The sequence below is a fragment of the Crinia signifera genome, chromosome 3 (genome assembly GCF_055691185.1).
Source record: "Crinia signifera chromosome 3, ASM5569118v1, whole genome shotgun sequence".
In the NCBI taxonomy this organism is placed as follows: Eukaryota; Metazoa; Chordata; class Amphibia; order Anura; family Myobatrachidae; genus Crinia; species Crinia signifera.
The window spans coordinates 206,950,415-206,965,177 of NC_139219.1; the positions used below are offsets into that span (position 1 = coordinate 206,950,415).

The 14,763-nt window shown below is 41.4% G+C and overlaps 1 protein-coding gene across 1 annotated transcript in view; it reads right to left on the reverse strand.

Moving 5' to 3' along the window:
- Positions 1–14,763, reverse strand: part of TINAG (tubulointerstitial nephritis antigen) — a 166,632-nt gene that overhangs the window by 20,581 nt on the left and 131,288 nt on the right. Inside the window, exons 8-9 of the mRNA XM_083177324.1 lie at positions 14,235–14,280; positions 12,606–12,732 (exon numbers count right to left, since the gene is read on the reverse strand). Coding sequence (XP_083033450.1) covers positions 12,606–12,732; positions 14,235–14,280 — 173 coding nt within the window. The remainder of the gene's footprint in view (positions 1–12,605; positions 12,733–14,234; positions 14,281–14,763) is intronic.

The window sequence follows — 14,763 nt, forward strand, 5'->3', positions numbered from 1 at the left end:
CCGCTCTGCAAAAGATCTGCATCTCTCTTCTGCATGGATCAACAGCTCCCATTCACTATTACAGGACTTTCATCGGGCTGCTCCCACCCTATGGAATGCCCTTCCATGCACATTAAGACTCTCCCCTAGCCTCCAAACTTTCAAGCGATCTCTGAAAACTCACCTCTTCAGGCAAGCCTATCATAGTTAAGTTCTACACGTATAACCCTCTGCGGCACTTATGTATTATATAGCTTCCCTTCTGGACTTGTAACTTGGTGCGACTGCTATGCTATTACTGGTACTTGTCCTTGTATTTCCCTCATATATCCCTATAGATTGTAAGCTTGCAGCAGGGCTCTCCTACCTAAGTCTGTCTGTTGTTACCCAGTTTGTTTTATCTCTGTTGACAATTGTAAAGCGCAACAGAATCTGCAGCGCTATATTAGAAACTGTAAATACATAAATAAATAAATAAATAAATAAATAAATAAAAGGTCAATGTGGAAAAGGTCAACTTGAGATTTTCATGTTTTTTGGTGTCAATTTGTACATTTAATCACATGAACTCCAAATTAACGTACCACATCCACTTGCATGACTTGCTTCACTCCCATGCTCTGGGCAAATTGACTTGCTGCTGCTGTGCTTTACAAACTTGACCACTTCCAATGCATGTTAATGTGGATGGTAAAGTTTGAAAAAGTTTAAAAACCTCAAGTCAACCTTTTCATGTGTTGATCATTGCCATGTTCACTTTTTGTATGTTTCGAACTTTTATTTATACCGACCTTGTCCATGTCAACCATATGTTGTCAAGCTATTGACTGTCAACCTAGACATTATAAACAAATAATGGGGTGTATGTAGGGGATGTATTTAATATGCCGACAGTAGGGATAAGGATACCGATACCAAGATCTTGATTGATGACAATTCCGCCAGCCAGAATCCCAGAGCATGGGGTCTTATCTCCCTTATGGGGGTCCATGACCCCCATAGAAGAGGAATAGAACCTTGCGGTTAACAAAGCAAGCCACTGTGCCCACAGCCTGGTTAGCGAATCAAAACCCCAAGAAGTCTCATTACATTCCCCAACTGCAGGCATTCTAGGATCCCTGCTGTCAGGAAATCATTCTAAATCTGAGTGTAGCGCTCTTCTGTGTGGCTGGGACCATGTTTACCTACCTTCCTTGTTACTCTAGGGGGCTTGGGGAATTAATATAACACAGACTAGAGATACTGGTTAGAAGCCATCCTAGTAAGTTGGAGGCAGTAAGAGTATAGACCATGGGTCCTCAAACTGTGGCCCTCCAGATATTGTGAAACTACAAATCCCATCATGCCTTGCCACAGTTTTGCTATAAGGGAGTGTTAAAACTGTGGCAAGGCATGCTGGGATTTGTAGTTTAACAACATCTGGAGGGCCACAGTTTGAGGACCCATGGTATAGACAGACAAACAAATAATGTCAAATCTTCTCTATGGCCCTTATTCTGATCGGTGCGGCCGGATCCGATTATGCGGCCAGGTTTGATATTCTATATCATGCTTATGTCAATTGTGACGGGGACCAATATTTTCACCCATGCCCCAGACACCAGTGAGCAGTGAAATAGTGGCAAAAATGTCTCCTTCTATAAATAGCAAGTACATCCGTGTAGCAACTGTAATTATTATTATTATTATTATTATTATTATTATTATTATTATTATTTATATTATTATTATTATTAGTACTTGTGTAGTTTCACGGCGTCACCGCGCGCACAGTGAAACTTTGAAACTTGGCAGACTCTGTGTTTACTGTGCGCGTGCCGCTCTAGCTGTTCTCAGCACAGCTGCTTTCCTTATGTAAGCTACGTTATCAGCGTAGCGCTGGGCAGCAGCAGCGCACGCTGCCCAGCGCTGACAGGTACTTGTAGTTCCACATTGAAATAGGCAGTCCTGCGCACCGCTGACAACCCGGCAATTTAGACGCTAAAGCGTCTAAATCCAGACTCCTGCGCACCGCTGACAACCCGGCAATTTAGACGCTATCCACGCCAACCCGAAGCGTGGTGAGTACGCGTCCTATGACTTTTTAATACCCCCACTATCCACGTCGGCGTGGAGTTGATTTTATAAAGTGTGGCGAGCGCAGCGAGCCACCGAGCCCGAAGCGTGGTGAGCGCAGTGGTCCCCGCGAGGGGACGCATATACCTGTGAAGCCCGCGAGGGGACGCGTATACCTGTGAAGGTATCCACGTCCCCTCGTGGGGCTCGCTGTGCTCGCCACGCTTCGGGCATGCTTGACTTTATAAAATCAACTCCACGCCAACGTGGATAGTGGGGGTATGAAAAAGTCATAGGACGCGTACCACCGCCCTTTGCGGGCTCGCTGCGCTCGCCACACTTCGGGTTGCTGTAGGTAGTTGAATTAACAAGGTCGACAGCTGTTACGTCGACTAGTGTCATTGTGAACAGGTTTAATAGTGTACCCCTAGACCCTACTAAATTTAGACGCTTTAGCGTCTAAATTTAGATGCCCCATCTTAGCGTTTTGCAGGGAGTCTGGATTTAGAAGTCTAAATCTAGACGTCTAAATTTCCGGGGTGTCCAGTTCAGGGAGTCTGGATTTATACGCTTTAGCGTCTAAATTGCCGGGATGTCAGCGGTGCGCAGGAGTGCCTATTTCACTGTGGAACTACAAGTACTACAGTGACCAGTCAGCGCTGCCCAGCGCTACGCTGATAACGTAGCTTACATAAGGAAAGCAGTCACGCGTTGCGCTGAGAACAGCTAGAGCGGCACGTGCACAGTAAACACAGAGTCTGGCAGACTGCCAAGTTTCAAAGTTTCACAGTGCGCGCGGTGACGCCGTGAAACTACACAAGTACCTTATTATTATTATTATTATATGAACTGAATTTAGTGAATACATACCTGCTACATCGTTATATATGTACTTCACATTAATCAGTTTCTCTTCACAATTTAACAATGATTTAATTGCTGACAAAGGGGGTTATTTTGGTTCACTCTTTCTGACAAAATCCTTCTTAGATGGATAAAACCATGTGCACTGCAGGGGGGGGAGATGTAAAATGTACAGAGAGAATTAGATGTGGGTGAGTTATTTTGTTTCTGTGCAAGGTAAATACTGGCTGCTTTATTTTTACAATGCAATATAGATCTCTAATTCTCTCTGCACAAGTAACATCTGCCCCACCAGCAGTGCACATGGTTTTGTCAGAAAGAGTGAACCAAAATAACCCCCCAAATTACCCAGTAACCTAAAGCCAAAACACTGTATAACTGCTTTTTTTCAAATGGATGCTTTGAGAGCTGGTGCTACCGGCTCAGCAAGGGCTTGCAGCATAGGGACGTGTCGGGCAGGTGACACGCTCTCCCTGCTCTGCAACCTGCTTATGTCTCCTGTTGCTGTTACTGTGCCTTTCACACAGTCTGACAGGTAGCAGCGTCGACAGCTAGAAGCTCCTCCCACCATCTGTAACAGCAGCAAGAAGTGGCAGTGCTCCTGTGGGCATTATGAGTGTAAAGGGCACTACTACTGTGGGAACTATGTGAGCTCCTCCTGTGAGTATTAGCTGCATAAATGGCTCTACTCCTGTAGGCATTGCCTGTGTAAGTAGCATTACTAGTGGGTGCATTATGTGTAAGGGGCACTACTGTGTTGAATTATGTGCATAAGCATTGCTGCCTTTGTGGACACTATGTCCCTCTCTATCTCTACTACTGATGGCATTATGTGCATAAACGGCACAACCCCTGTGTGAATTATGTGTCTAAGTGGTGCTATCACTGTGTGCATTATATTTAAGGGGCACTACTACTGTATGTAATGTAACATGAATAAAGGGGCACTACTTTGTGGTGTCATAGTTCCATGGCACTACATTAGGTGTAATGTGAATAAGATTGTGCAACTGTGTGATGTAATTTAAAACAGATATACTATTGTGTGGCCCGCCCCTTCCGTGTGAGACTACATCTCTTTATTCCAGCTTGCTATGGCACTTTGTTACATTGTAAAGACACAAATGTATAATTTTCAGGGTGGCACTGAATACCATAGTCCGGGCCCTGGATACATTAGACATCACTGTAGCAATACTACAATATTCCCCAATTAGTTCCTAACTTCTAGAGATACTGTATCTAGCCCAATGGTAGGTATCAATGGCCCTTTCCTAGTAATTGTCCTTATGGCAATACTAGTGCCAGTGTGCACTGATGCAGTGTAGTTCAGTAGTGTCACAAAAGATAGAAATAAAAATACTGTGCTGTCCAATTTAAGATAAAGGGAACTCATTATTCGCTTTTAATGTAATAAAAATAGAATTTTTCAATATGTAATTACAATATATAATTGTTCCCCCTTTAACAAGGAAAAGATATAACTGTGTCATCTGAGCTGTCTCCATATTAATAGAAATATAAAATTGTGACAGCATAGTAATAGAAAGATATGACTGTGACCTCTTACAAATTGAAATATTTAATTGCGCCATGTATTAATAGAAATATATAATTGACCTTATAACTGAAATATATAATTATGACCCCTTAGCAATATAAATATTTAGTTGTGCACTTAATAATGCAAATTTTCAATTAGGTTGTTCCCATAGTTGTCTACAAAATAATATTATTGTGGACATTAAGTCCACAATAATACAACAGTCATTAAAAATGCTTCACTGGAATTTTCTTTTCTTGATCAGATTTAATTTACATGAAAAAATAATAATATCGTAAATTAATGTGATTGCTCAAGATGAGTTCCCGATGTCAAATTAAGAAATTCCTACTAACCGCAATTACTTAACAGATGAGCATCCAATTAGCAGGAGTTTGTCATTGTTCATCTTTTCCTATTTTAATTCTGCCACCCTAGAGGAAGAGCTTTAATGTTGTTTAGCACCACCTGCTACAAAAGGGGAGTGGGTTTTTCTACAATGTACAATTTCAATCATATTTTAATTGAAAAATATTGTATTAGTTTTTGATATATTTGGTCCTCTAAATTTAATATTCCAGCCCTTTTTTGTTCTGATTATTAAATGTTTACATGCACTATGCACTCAGAAAATCTACCAGTCTATTATTTGGGATGAACAGCTTGCTATAATTGCACGTGTATTCAAACCTGCTATGAATCTATATCTAGCAGAGGTGAGAGGGAGGGCTTGTTCTAGGCTTAACGTAAGGGCCTGAGATTTAAAAAAGCAGAGCGACTGACCCCTTTTACTGTGGTCAGCATTTCGGCAGTCAGGATGCTAGTATTCAATAAACCAATGCTGGCCTCCTGAATGCCATCAGAAGACAAGCACCAGCATCCAGATCAGTAAGTATGCGGAGTGGGATGGTGTGCAGCCATAGACGGGGGGGGGGGGTTAGATTTTTGCAATAGTGGGGGAGGAATAAGGGTTAGGCTCATGCGGGTTAGGGTTAGACTGTGATGTAGGGATGGTCAATGACCATCGATGATTAGAGATCATCAACGGTTTATGGCCAAAGTTGAATAGTTTTGCCATCTATTGGGGAGAACCAGATGGTTTCCTACCACTGATGTCAAGCTCAAACGAATAGTTTTGTTTTTGCTTTTTCCCAAAGGGCTGGGACATGGAGCATAGCTCCACCCCTGACACCCATGAAGCCCCGCCCCTGTATTTTGATTGACGTACAGGCCAATCAATCAAAGAAAATGGATGACCATGTTAAAACAGAAATAACGCATCAATAATTCTATGCTTTTGTTATCCTCTGTTTTCTCAAATATTGTTATTTATTGCTGCAGGTAGCGTTAGCTTGTTGCACAAGGTACTAGCCACGGCGTATGAGGCCTACCCTTTGCGCTAAGCAGCAGGTGTTTGTTAGACGCAGCAGTCATTGTGTTGAATCATGACTTGCATAATAACATTATAAAATGGCTGATCATTCAGAACAGTGCTGTAAAAGTGATTTCTTATAGAGAATTGTCTTTGGTTTTAGAAGCTTAAGAATGTGATGTTGACAGTATAATGGAGCAAGGACAGAAAGCTAGTCTCCACAAACTGAATAATATGGGAACAGGGCCACACATGCGTAGACCCCAAGGCCACTGAATCTTTGCCTAGACATCATGATTGAAAGCAGAGCTTTCCAATAGGACTCAATGCTTATGAGTAATTAATTAATTAGTGTGATTAAGGTTTAAATATCAGAGTTAGAGAAGAAGGAGGCAGGCAGTTGAGGAAGAACAAGCAAGCACGGGGGGCTGCAGGTTACTATGAAGGAGGTTTAATCATGGCTGATCACTGTCCTTGAAAGGTGTCCATTTTGATTTGATTTAGAATTACTATTTAAGTATTAGCTAATGAATTGTATGTTTCTTGTGTTAGTCTGCATTTGCAAATACCTGTAATGAAGCAATTTTTCAAGTAAAGCATTGTCATACATTTTATAACAAGGTTGTGTTGGTGTGCAATCATTTCAGCGCTGCCGTTATATTTAAAGGTAATAAAGTAAATATATACAAGTTTTGGTTATCAATCATATCCAATCGTTATCAATCATATCTAAGCGTTATCACCATTGATATGTAAAAACATTGATGGTCATCCATTGCATAGTAATACAACATTGATGGCAGGTTGCACTTTTGCCATCAATGGCAACCATTTATGGCAAAGGCAATGATGGCTATCCCTACTGGGGTGGTGGGGGGTTAGGTTTAGGCTACATGGTGGGGGGTTAGGTTTAGGCATTATCAGAAAGGGATAGGATTTGGCTGCTGCAAGGGAGAGTTAGCAGGGTAGGGGAGAAGATTAAATTATATATGGAGCCCCTTACAGTATGCGAGGCCGAGGTACATATGAGAAGGGGAGATGATAGGGAACATAGAGATACAGTATAAGAGGCACTCATGGAAGGGAAGACAGAGGATGGAATGGTCAGACAGAAGGCAGAGGCACATACAGTGTGTGGAAGGAAGAGGACAGCTGCACATGGGATGGTAAGAGGAAGAAGCATTCATAAGAAGGGGGCAGAGTCATGCTTGGTGTATGTGTAAACTCTTCAAAACAGTATGAATTTTAGCAATCTTTTTCAATATAAATACTAATGCTAAATATAACCAGCTGATTACATTACATTATAGTGGTTTAATTTGTATTTGTAGCTTTATAACTTACATTAGTTACAAAGTTGAAGATTTTGCTAATGATTCACTGTGAAGAGACACATACTGTGTTGGTAGTACAGTATATTATATTTATAGTTTCACAGCCTAAAGTGCCATTGCCAAAGATGGTGCCACATTAAATATGGCTCCTTTAATTACTGGATATGTTAGCTCCCAAACTTGTAATGTTCAAGGAAATAATGAGCTGCACGTACCTCCTCTTACAGTATAATTAACCATCTTCCTGGAGGATTATATGGACAATATACATTCTATAAAGCATGTGTGTATTCTTAGGTTTCAGCTGTAGATAATGCTGCGTGGTTTGGGCAGTGGTGCTACTACACTGTTGCCAATGGATACTTTCTCCTGACGATGGTCCCAAGAGGACAGAAATGTTGAGTATTTCTTCATGTTTATCTGGATGCTCTACTCTTAATAAATACACAGCGATTTTTTAAGTGTATATCAAGTCTGGTGAGTGCTTCCCAAGTTATATATTTATTTATATTATAGAGAAGAAGAGAAATGTCATCAAATAGGTGGTGGTGTTGTGTGTGTGTGTGTGTGTGTGTGTGTGTTGTACTAAGCCTGCAGAGAGATTGAGTGTTAAAATGAACTGTATCATATCAGAAGACAAATTTTGGCTGCAGCCATTACTGTTATTCATGTTCTGTTTGGGTTTACTACCCACCGGATCAGCACTCCAGGTTTTGGCTGATCCACCTTGCCTTGTTTCCATACATGCCCTGCATTGGGTGTGGCTGCTTCTAAGCCACTTGATATATAGTTACCATGCTGTAAGCACTCAACCCAGCCGGTTATACTCCTATGATACACCAATGATATTCCTTGTCCCTGGTGAATTATTCTGTCCCAGAGATTCCTAGCAAACTCCTGTCTGCTATTATCAGTAAGCATACCTGTCATGTATCCTGTGAGATCCTGCCTGTGTCCAAGAACCACTGCATCCAGTTTGTGAGATCTTGTCTGTGTCTAGCTTCTGTCTGGAGGTGTTGTGAATACGAGTGGCTTGCCCAAACATTGTGGAGGAAGTCGCACCTTTCATTACTATCTGCCATTGGTATTCTCATGTTGTCAACTGGAGCCATAGGTCTCGCCCCACGACAAGTCATGGAGGCGGTTAGGGTGCAGGCATAATCACATGCTACTTGTTTTGTTTGCATTTCTTGTTTGTTCATCTCACAGCAGATGCCAGAGATATTGGTCTAGCCTTGTGACGATGTCGCATAAGCAGTTAGGTTGCAGATCGATCCGCAATAACGTGGTTATAGTTCTCGTTTGGTTTATTGTGACGGATTTGCATTATAGCGGTTAGGCCGCAAATCCTGTGTTCCTGTGTTCTGTCCTTGTCTGCAAGGTTGCATATTCTAGTCCATGTCCATGTGCAGAGCCTAGTTTATCTTCGTGTTGTCTAGTCAGCTTATCCTTTTACTAGTACCCTGACTCAGTTGGGAATGTGTCACTGTGAAAGACCAGGTGGCATCCAAGTATGGGGTGGAGTTAGTCTGCCCTGGAAAGCGACTCAGGGTATAGTAATAGAGTCAAGGTCTCAGGTGCTGCTGTGGCTTCACCACCTCTGCCACAGAAGCACAATTCAGGCTGTAATCAACATCTTGCAGACCAGCCAGGTCAGAGCGAGGGTTAACTCCGAATTCACCCCAGATTATCATAACAGCCATGCCACTTATCCTGCTTCTAATTCTGTATTGTATTTTTTTTTTCGTTTCCTTGATAATATTGAAATTAGTCAATTAAAATAGCACAATATAATCTATTTATAGACACTTTTCAGTCATTTACTGTGAAAATAGGAAATAGTCAAGACCATGAAAGCTATGTTAGTCATTTCTTTATATAAAGCCTCTTATTAGAGAGAATTGTGTGCTTCTATCTATAGTATTGTTAAGAAGTACATGACTCAAGCATTACACTAGGGAATTCCATGTTTGGAAAAGGATTATTGTTAAGTAATACATTTTATGTTGGTTGAAATATTTAATTGACTAAAGTACCCATTGAATCTATCATGGGAACCTTTTCAGCTACATTTCGCTCAGGTTGAAATATTGTAGCCATTATCTAATGCCCTGAGGTGTCCTGTCTATGTCACGCAGAATGGAAGTCAGGGTGTGCACCTACACAACTGCTCCCAATGCAACAATGAGACATCCAGGGTTTTTCACTATTATTCAGAAACCACGGATAGTAATGGCTTATTACATAATCAGAGTGTATTTAATGCACAGTATGATCGGCTTCTCTTTCAGGTGGTCTGGGTGAATGTGGGGATGATATTGTGAGGACGAGTGGGCTATTGGAGAATAATACTGAAATATATTAACTCGGATTATTGGACTGTGATTATCATAAACAAGAGTTAGTTATGAAGAACGAATCATTAACAGAAAGAGCTTTAAAATAAATTAATTATTATATTGAATGAAGGTAATGGCAGGTTAGATGCATTTGCTTTATGGAATAAGAGATATGAATGGTTGCACACCAGAGGCGTAACTAGAACTATGTGGGCCCCATAGCAAAATCTTGGACGGGGCCCCCCAATGTCACTACAATGCCCATGGGGGTGTGGGGGGGAGGGGCGCCAGAAGAAAGAGCGAGAGAGTGTGTCGGGAGAGAAACCGTGCCAGGTAGAGTTGGGGAGAAAGGCCGGTTTCACACACTCTGACTCCTGCCGGACGGTGAAATCCCGCACGGCCAGGGAGCCGTGCCGCACACATTAGTTGTGAATGGACACTATTGTGTCAATTCACACGAGACGGCCACGACCCGGCCGCACGGTTGCAGCCGGATCCCGCCACTGGAAGGGACGGCTGCCGGGCTGTGGCCATCCCTTCCATGATAAACTAGTGTGTGCGGCACGGCTCCCTGGCCGTGCGGGATTTCACCGTCCGGCAGGAGCCGGAGTGTGTGAAACCAGCCAAAGACTGACAGAGGGTGTCGGGAGGAGACAAGGCTAGAGAGAGAGAGAGAGAGAGTGCACAGGTAAGGGAGAGGGGTTGAAGACTGCCAGAGAGAGAGAGAGAGGAGATGGAGAAAAGAGAGAGGGAGGGAGGAAGAGAGGAGAAGAGAGGACTAAGACTAGGGGCAGAGAGACAGGTGGAGTGAGAGTTTGGGCTCTGCTACTTTACCCCCATTACTGCTACTTTACCCCCATTACTTACAGGTGCAGCTGTGTACCTTTTAATTACCCACCCCCACCCCGATACCCAGTAAATGTTCTGCTGTGTACATGGTGTGTGTCCTCTGCACCCACCGAGTACTCACCCTGCCGGGTCTCCGCAGCACACCACAGCACATCAGCGAGTAAACATCAGCGGCCAGGGGCGGGGCTAACAGCATAGCAAGCAGCAGCATAGCGTGCCGTGCACGGACTCTCTCTCCCACATGCCGGACAAGTGGCCGGGCCTGGGGCTCGCTAATACCAGCAGCAGGAGCTGCTGCTGCAGACCCGCGAGGCGCGATAATGATGATCACGTCGGCGGCGTCCTCCCCAGCCAGCCCAGCATACTATACTGTCCAGTGACTGACTCACTGCACAGACAGACAGCCAGCACAAGCCTCTTATTGGCGGTCATGGTGCAGGGGGTGCTTGCTTGCTGTCCATGGGGCCCGGGCCCCCCCAGCCGCCGGGCCCCATAGCAGCTGCACCCCCTGCACCCATGGTAGTTCCGCCACTGTTGCACACCCATTTTTTAAAATGTGCAGTTCACACCTATAGAATTACTTTTTTATAGCTCATTTTAGAAATTCCAATTTTGGCATTTGTTGGTCTTCTCCAGCACAGCATCAGAAGAGAAGAAAAGGAGAACAGCTGTAAGATGGGGATTTGAAAAGATGCGTTAAAACTCAACAATCACCCAATCCTACAGAAGAAGCCTACACTCCCCATGCTTCTGACTGCACACAATGGCCACCATAATGAAAGAGGTTATATTGTATGCATTTCAGAACCATGATTTCTGTGAAATCTAAAATTATTAAGGGAAAATTTAGTTAAATAAAGAGGTTTTCGTATATAGAGCTTGATAGACAACAAAGGCAGGAATAGAAAAAATGTGGGAGACATGAGGAATGGGAGGAGGATTAAACAGGGAAAGTAGAGAGACATATACAGTGGCACAGATTTGAGAGACATTGCAGAGACATTGGGCAATAGGAGGTCAAGATATTTTGAATAGGGGGAGAGTGAAATGAAGAAAAAAAACAGGGAGATTTGAAGGATTAGGAAGAGAGCAGAATAAACATACTGCAATGGCAGCCAATATATTGTGCAACCCAGTAAATGATGGGTAAAAACTAACTAGTCTCCACATGCATGTCACCAGTACAGACACTACCATCAATAGGTCCCACTGCAGCAATGGTACAGACCAGCTAGTGACGAAGGAGGACTACTCTGCAATTGTAAGTAAAAAGTGGATATGAGTCAGTATAGAAAGGACAGAGCCAGGAGAGGCGGGGTGGCACTGTTTACTACAACATAATAATTGTGCAAAGCTTCAACATTGTGGAAGGATATCTGGGTCTAGTGGACTAACATACAGTCAGGGGTGCCGAGAGAGGGGGGGAGCAGGTACAATTTACCCGGGCCCGAGCCTGTCAGGGGGGCCCTGGTCTGGACACACAGGTTTTTTTTTTTATTTGATGGCAAGTACCCCTAACATGACCCATTCCATTAGGTACAAAATGCTCTGTTCCTGGACTTCTCTGCCAGTGGTAATTACAGAGGTTGGACTCCAGCACAGTCCAAAAAGAGGGGCAGTCACATCAACTGCCAGTGAGTCCAGGACAGTGATGCTTGGGGTGGCAGTATATGTGACCCCCCCTTTTTGAATATTGGACTGTGCTGCAGGCTCACATCTGTAATTGCCACTGGCAGGGAAGTCCAGGAACAGAGCATTTTGTACCTAATGAAATGGGCCATGTTGGAGGGTATGTGTAAATCCTTTGCAAAGAGCATGTAACTCCTGGCAGAGCATGTTAACCCCTGGCAGAGCATGTAAATCAGGGCAGACAGGTTAATCCCTGGCACAGAATGTTAACCCCTGGCAGAACATGTTAACCCCTGGTAGAGCATGTTAACTTCTTAATATGCAATGAGCATTACGGTGTGTGGCATAACGTGTAATGAGCATTATGGCATGTGGTATAATATGTAATGGGTGTGTGACATGTGTAATAGACATTACAGTGTAAATTTTTGTACGTGTATCCACCTTGGAAACAGTGGCGTAACACAAGGTCCGCAGAGTGTGCGGGGATCTCCACCCGTGGGGGCCCCAGGAAGTTGTTGTACCGGGGCCCAGAATTTCTCTTGGCGGCCCTGCATACAGTATGTGTACAATGCTTATTGATTTGATTGAGGTTTTGCCTAAATACAATTGTGATAACCACTGTGACATGTTTTACTTACCCAATTATCTTAACAGAATGAGTGTCACTTATGCCATGTCTGTCAGCGAGTTCATTTGTAGCCACCTTAGTGTGTCTGTAAATCCCAGTTTTATAAAGAAAGAAATCTTCATAAACTGTCATTACAGCTGAAACACATTAATAAAACATTCAAAGTTTAAACACGTTAAATGAATAATGTAATTCAGTGAACAATATTTAATCAATAAATTATATCATGCAAGAGTGAAATTCCTAGCTATACTAAAATAAACAGAGGTGAGTTTCAGCCTCAGGCCCTTCCTAGATAATTATAAAAAAAATCATCTGGAGTTCAACATTTTTGTATTAATTTAATATAATTTGCTCTGAGCAGTACGTTACATTACTGATAATGTACTATAATGTACTCTTAGCCGTTTTTAAAAAAACCCAGAATTAGATTTTAGTGTGACCTACATATGTACATTATAAAAGGGTATATTTTTTTTAAAATTATTGTTATTATTTTTTTGCTAGGAATAGCCTTAAAACCCATTTTAAAATACACACATATTCTATACTACAATTTTGGTGGAGTATAATTTGTAAAATACTGTACTTTCCAGACAGAAAAATATGGTATAAAATGGCAGCATGTTGGATTTTAATGTAAAAATATCTAACCGCTTTTAAAACAAAAATGCAGTTATATAGTCTGCGGTGGTATTAGTTGAAAAATGAATAGCATAGTAAATAATGCATACACATGTTTTTAACCAGAGAAGGGTTCATTTTTCATTTATATTTTTGCCAAGTGAATCTTTGGTCCTATCTATCTATCTATCTATCTATCTATCTATCTATCTATCCATCTATCCTTAGGTTTTAGTAGACTTGATGGTACATGTACAGTGCAAAGTATTGCAAAACACACTTCAAAGTTAATTTGAATATCAAAGTAGTACTAGAACACATGTCGGATGTACTGTAGGAATTTTGCTTTAAATTCAGAAATTCTTGTACAGTACATGATCAATTGATTATTTAATGATTTTTTTTAGCACTTTTGCTTTAAGAACTGTTGTAGTATATCTGTATAACTGTCTGTAATGAGTCTTTTATTCTGCTAAACATATAACAAGTATATCAAACATAACCTGAGTTCACTTTTAGTCATCTCATTCAAGAACAAAAGCAGACACTCAAGTCTAATGAACCCATTCATGATATAACACGGAATTGACTTTAATGATATACCGTAGCATTCTGGAGATGCCATGCTAAGCTATTGTTAACCGGATTTAGGTATTGTATTCATATAGAAATTATAATGTGTGATTGGACATAAAATATATTTTCAGTAATTCAATAAACAAATCTATTTAATTTAGTAATGGTTCATATGAAAACATCAGTAAAAATAGTTTTTAAAATGCAACAATGTGTCCAAGATACTGTATATCTAAATCAATTTTGTATTTTTTTAACTTTCACATTTTTTTGTTCAACCCATCTTAAACTTATTTTGAGGAAGAAAAAAAACCTGATATTCTCAAACAGTATTCTTTCAAATTGATTTCAATTTTCCAATTAGGACATATAAATGATACAGAAGATCTGAATAACTTAATTTACAATAGTTTGCAACTAATTCAAGCATTAATGTTACCTTGCACTGGTCCATTTTCTATAATTTCCTTCATGATCTCTCTTTCCTAAACAATATGAAATTTAATGTTGACATTAGATGTTGACATTAGATGTTGATTTCTCTTTTACTTTACAAAAATACACCAATACTAGCAACCTGCAATTTTGAATTTACATATACTACAACCTATATTCACTTTCCATCTTGGCATAATAGTAAAACATTTACATTTAAATTAAAGAGCTGTTGACACCACAACAGATGCATTTACTATGGTCGAGTCCGATGTACACTCACATGTACATGTACGCCAACTGTGCTTTCGTTTGTCCCCACACTCGGTTAGACGTTTTTTTATTTTACTTGGTTCACTAAAATCTTCACTGCTGAGACCCCTTTTGTCATAAATTAATATTCTGTCAGATGGTAGCTTAGGCAGAGTTATAGATAGGGAGAGTGAATCAGAGGGACACATGGGTAAAAGGAGTCAGAGGAAAACATGGTAAGAAAGATGCCAGAGGTACAGAGAGAAGGGGTCAGAGTCATG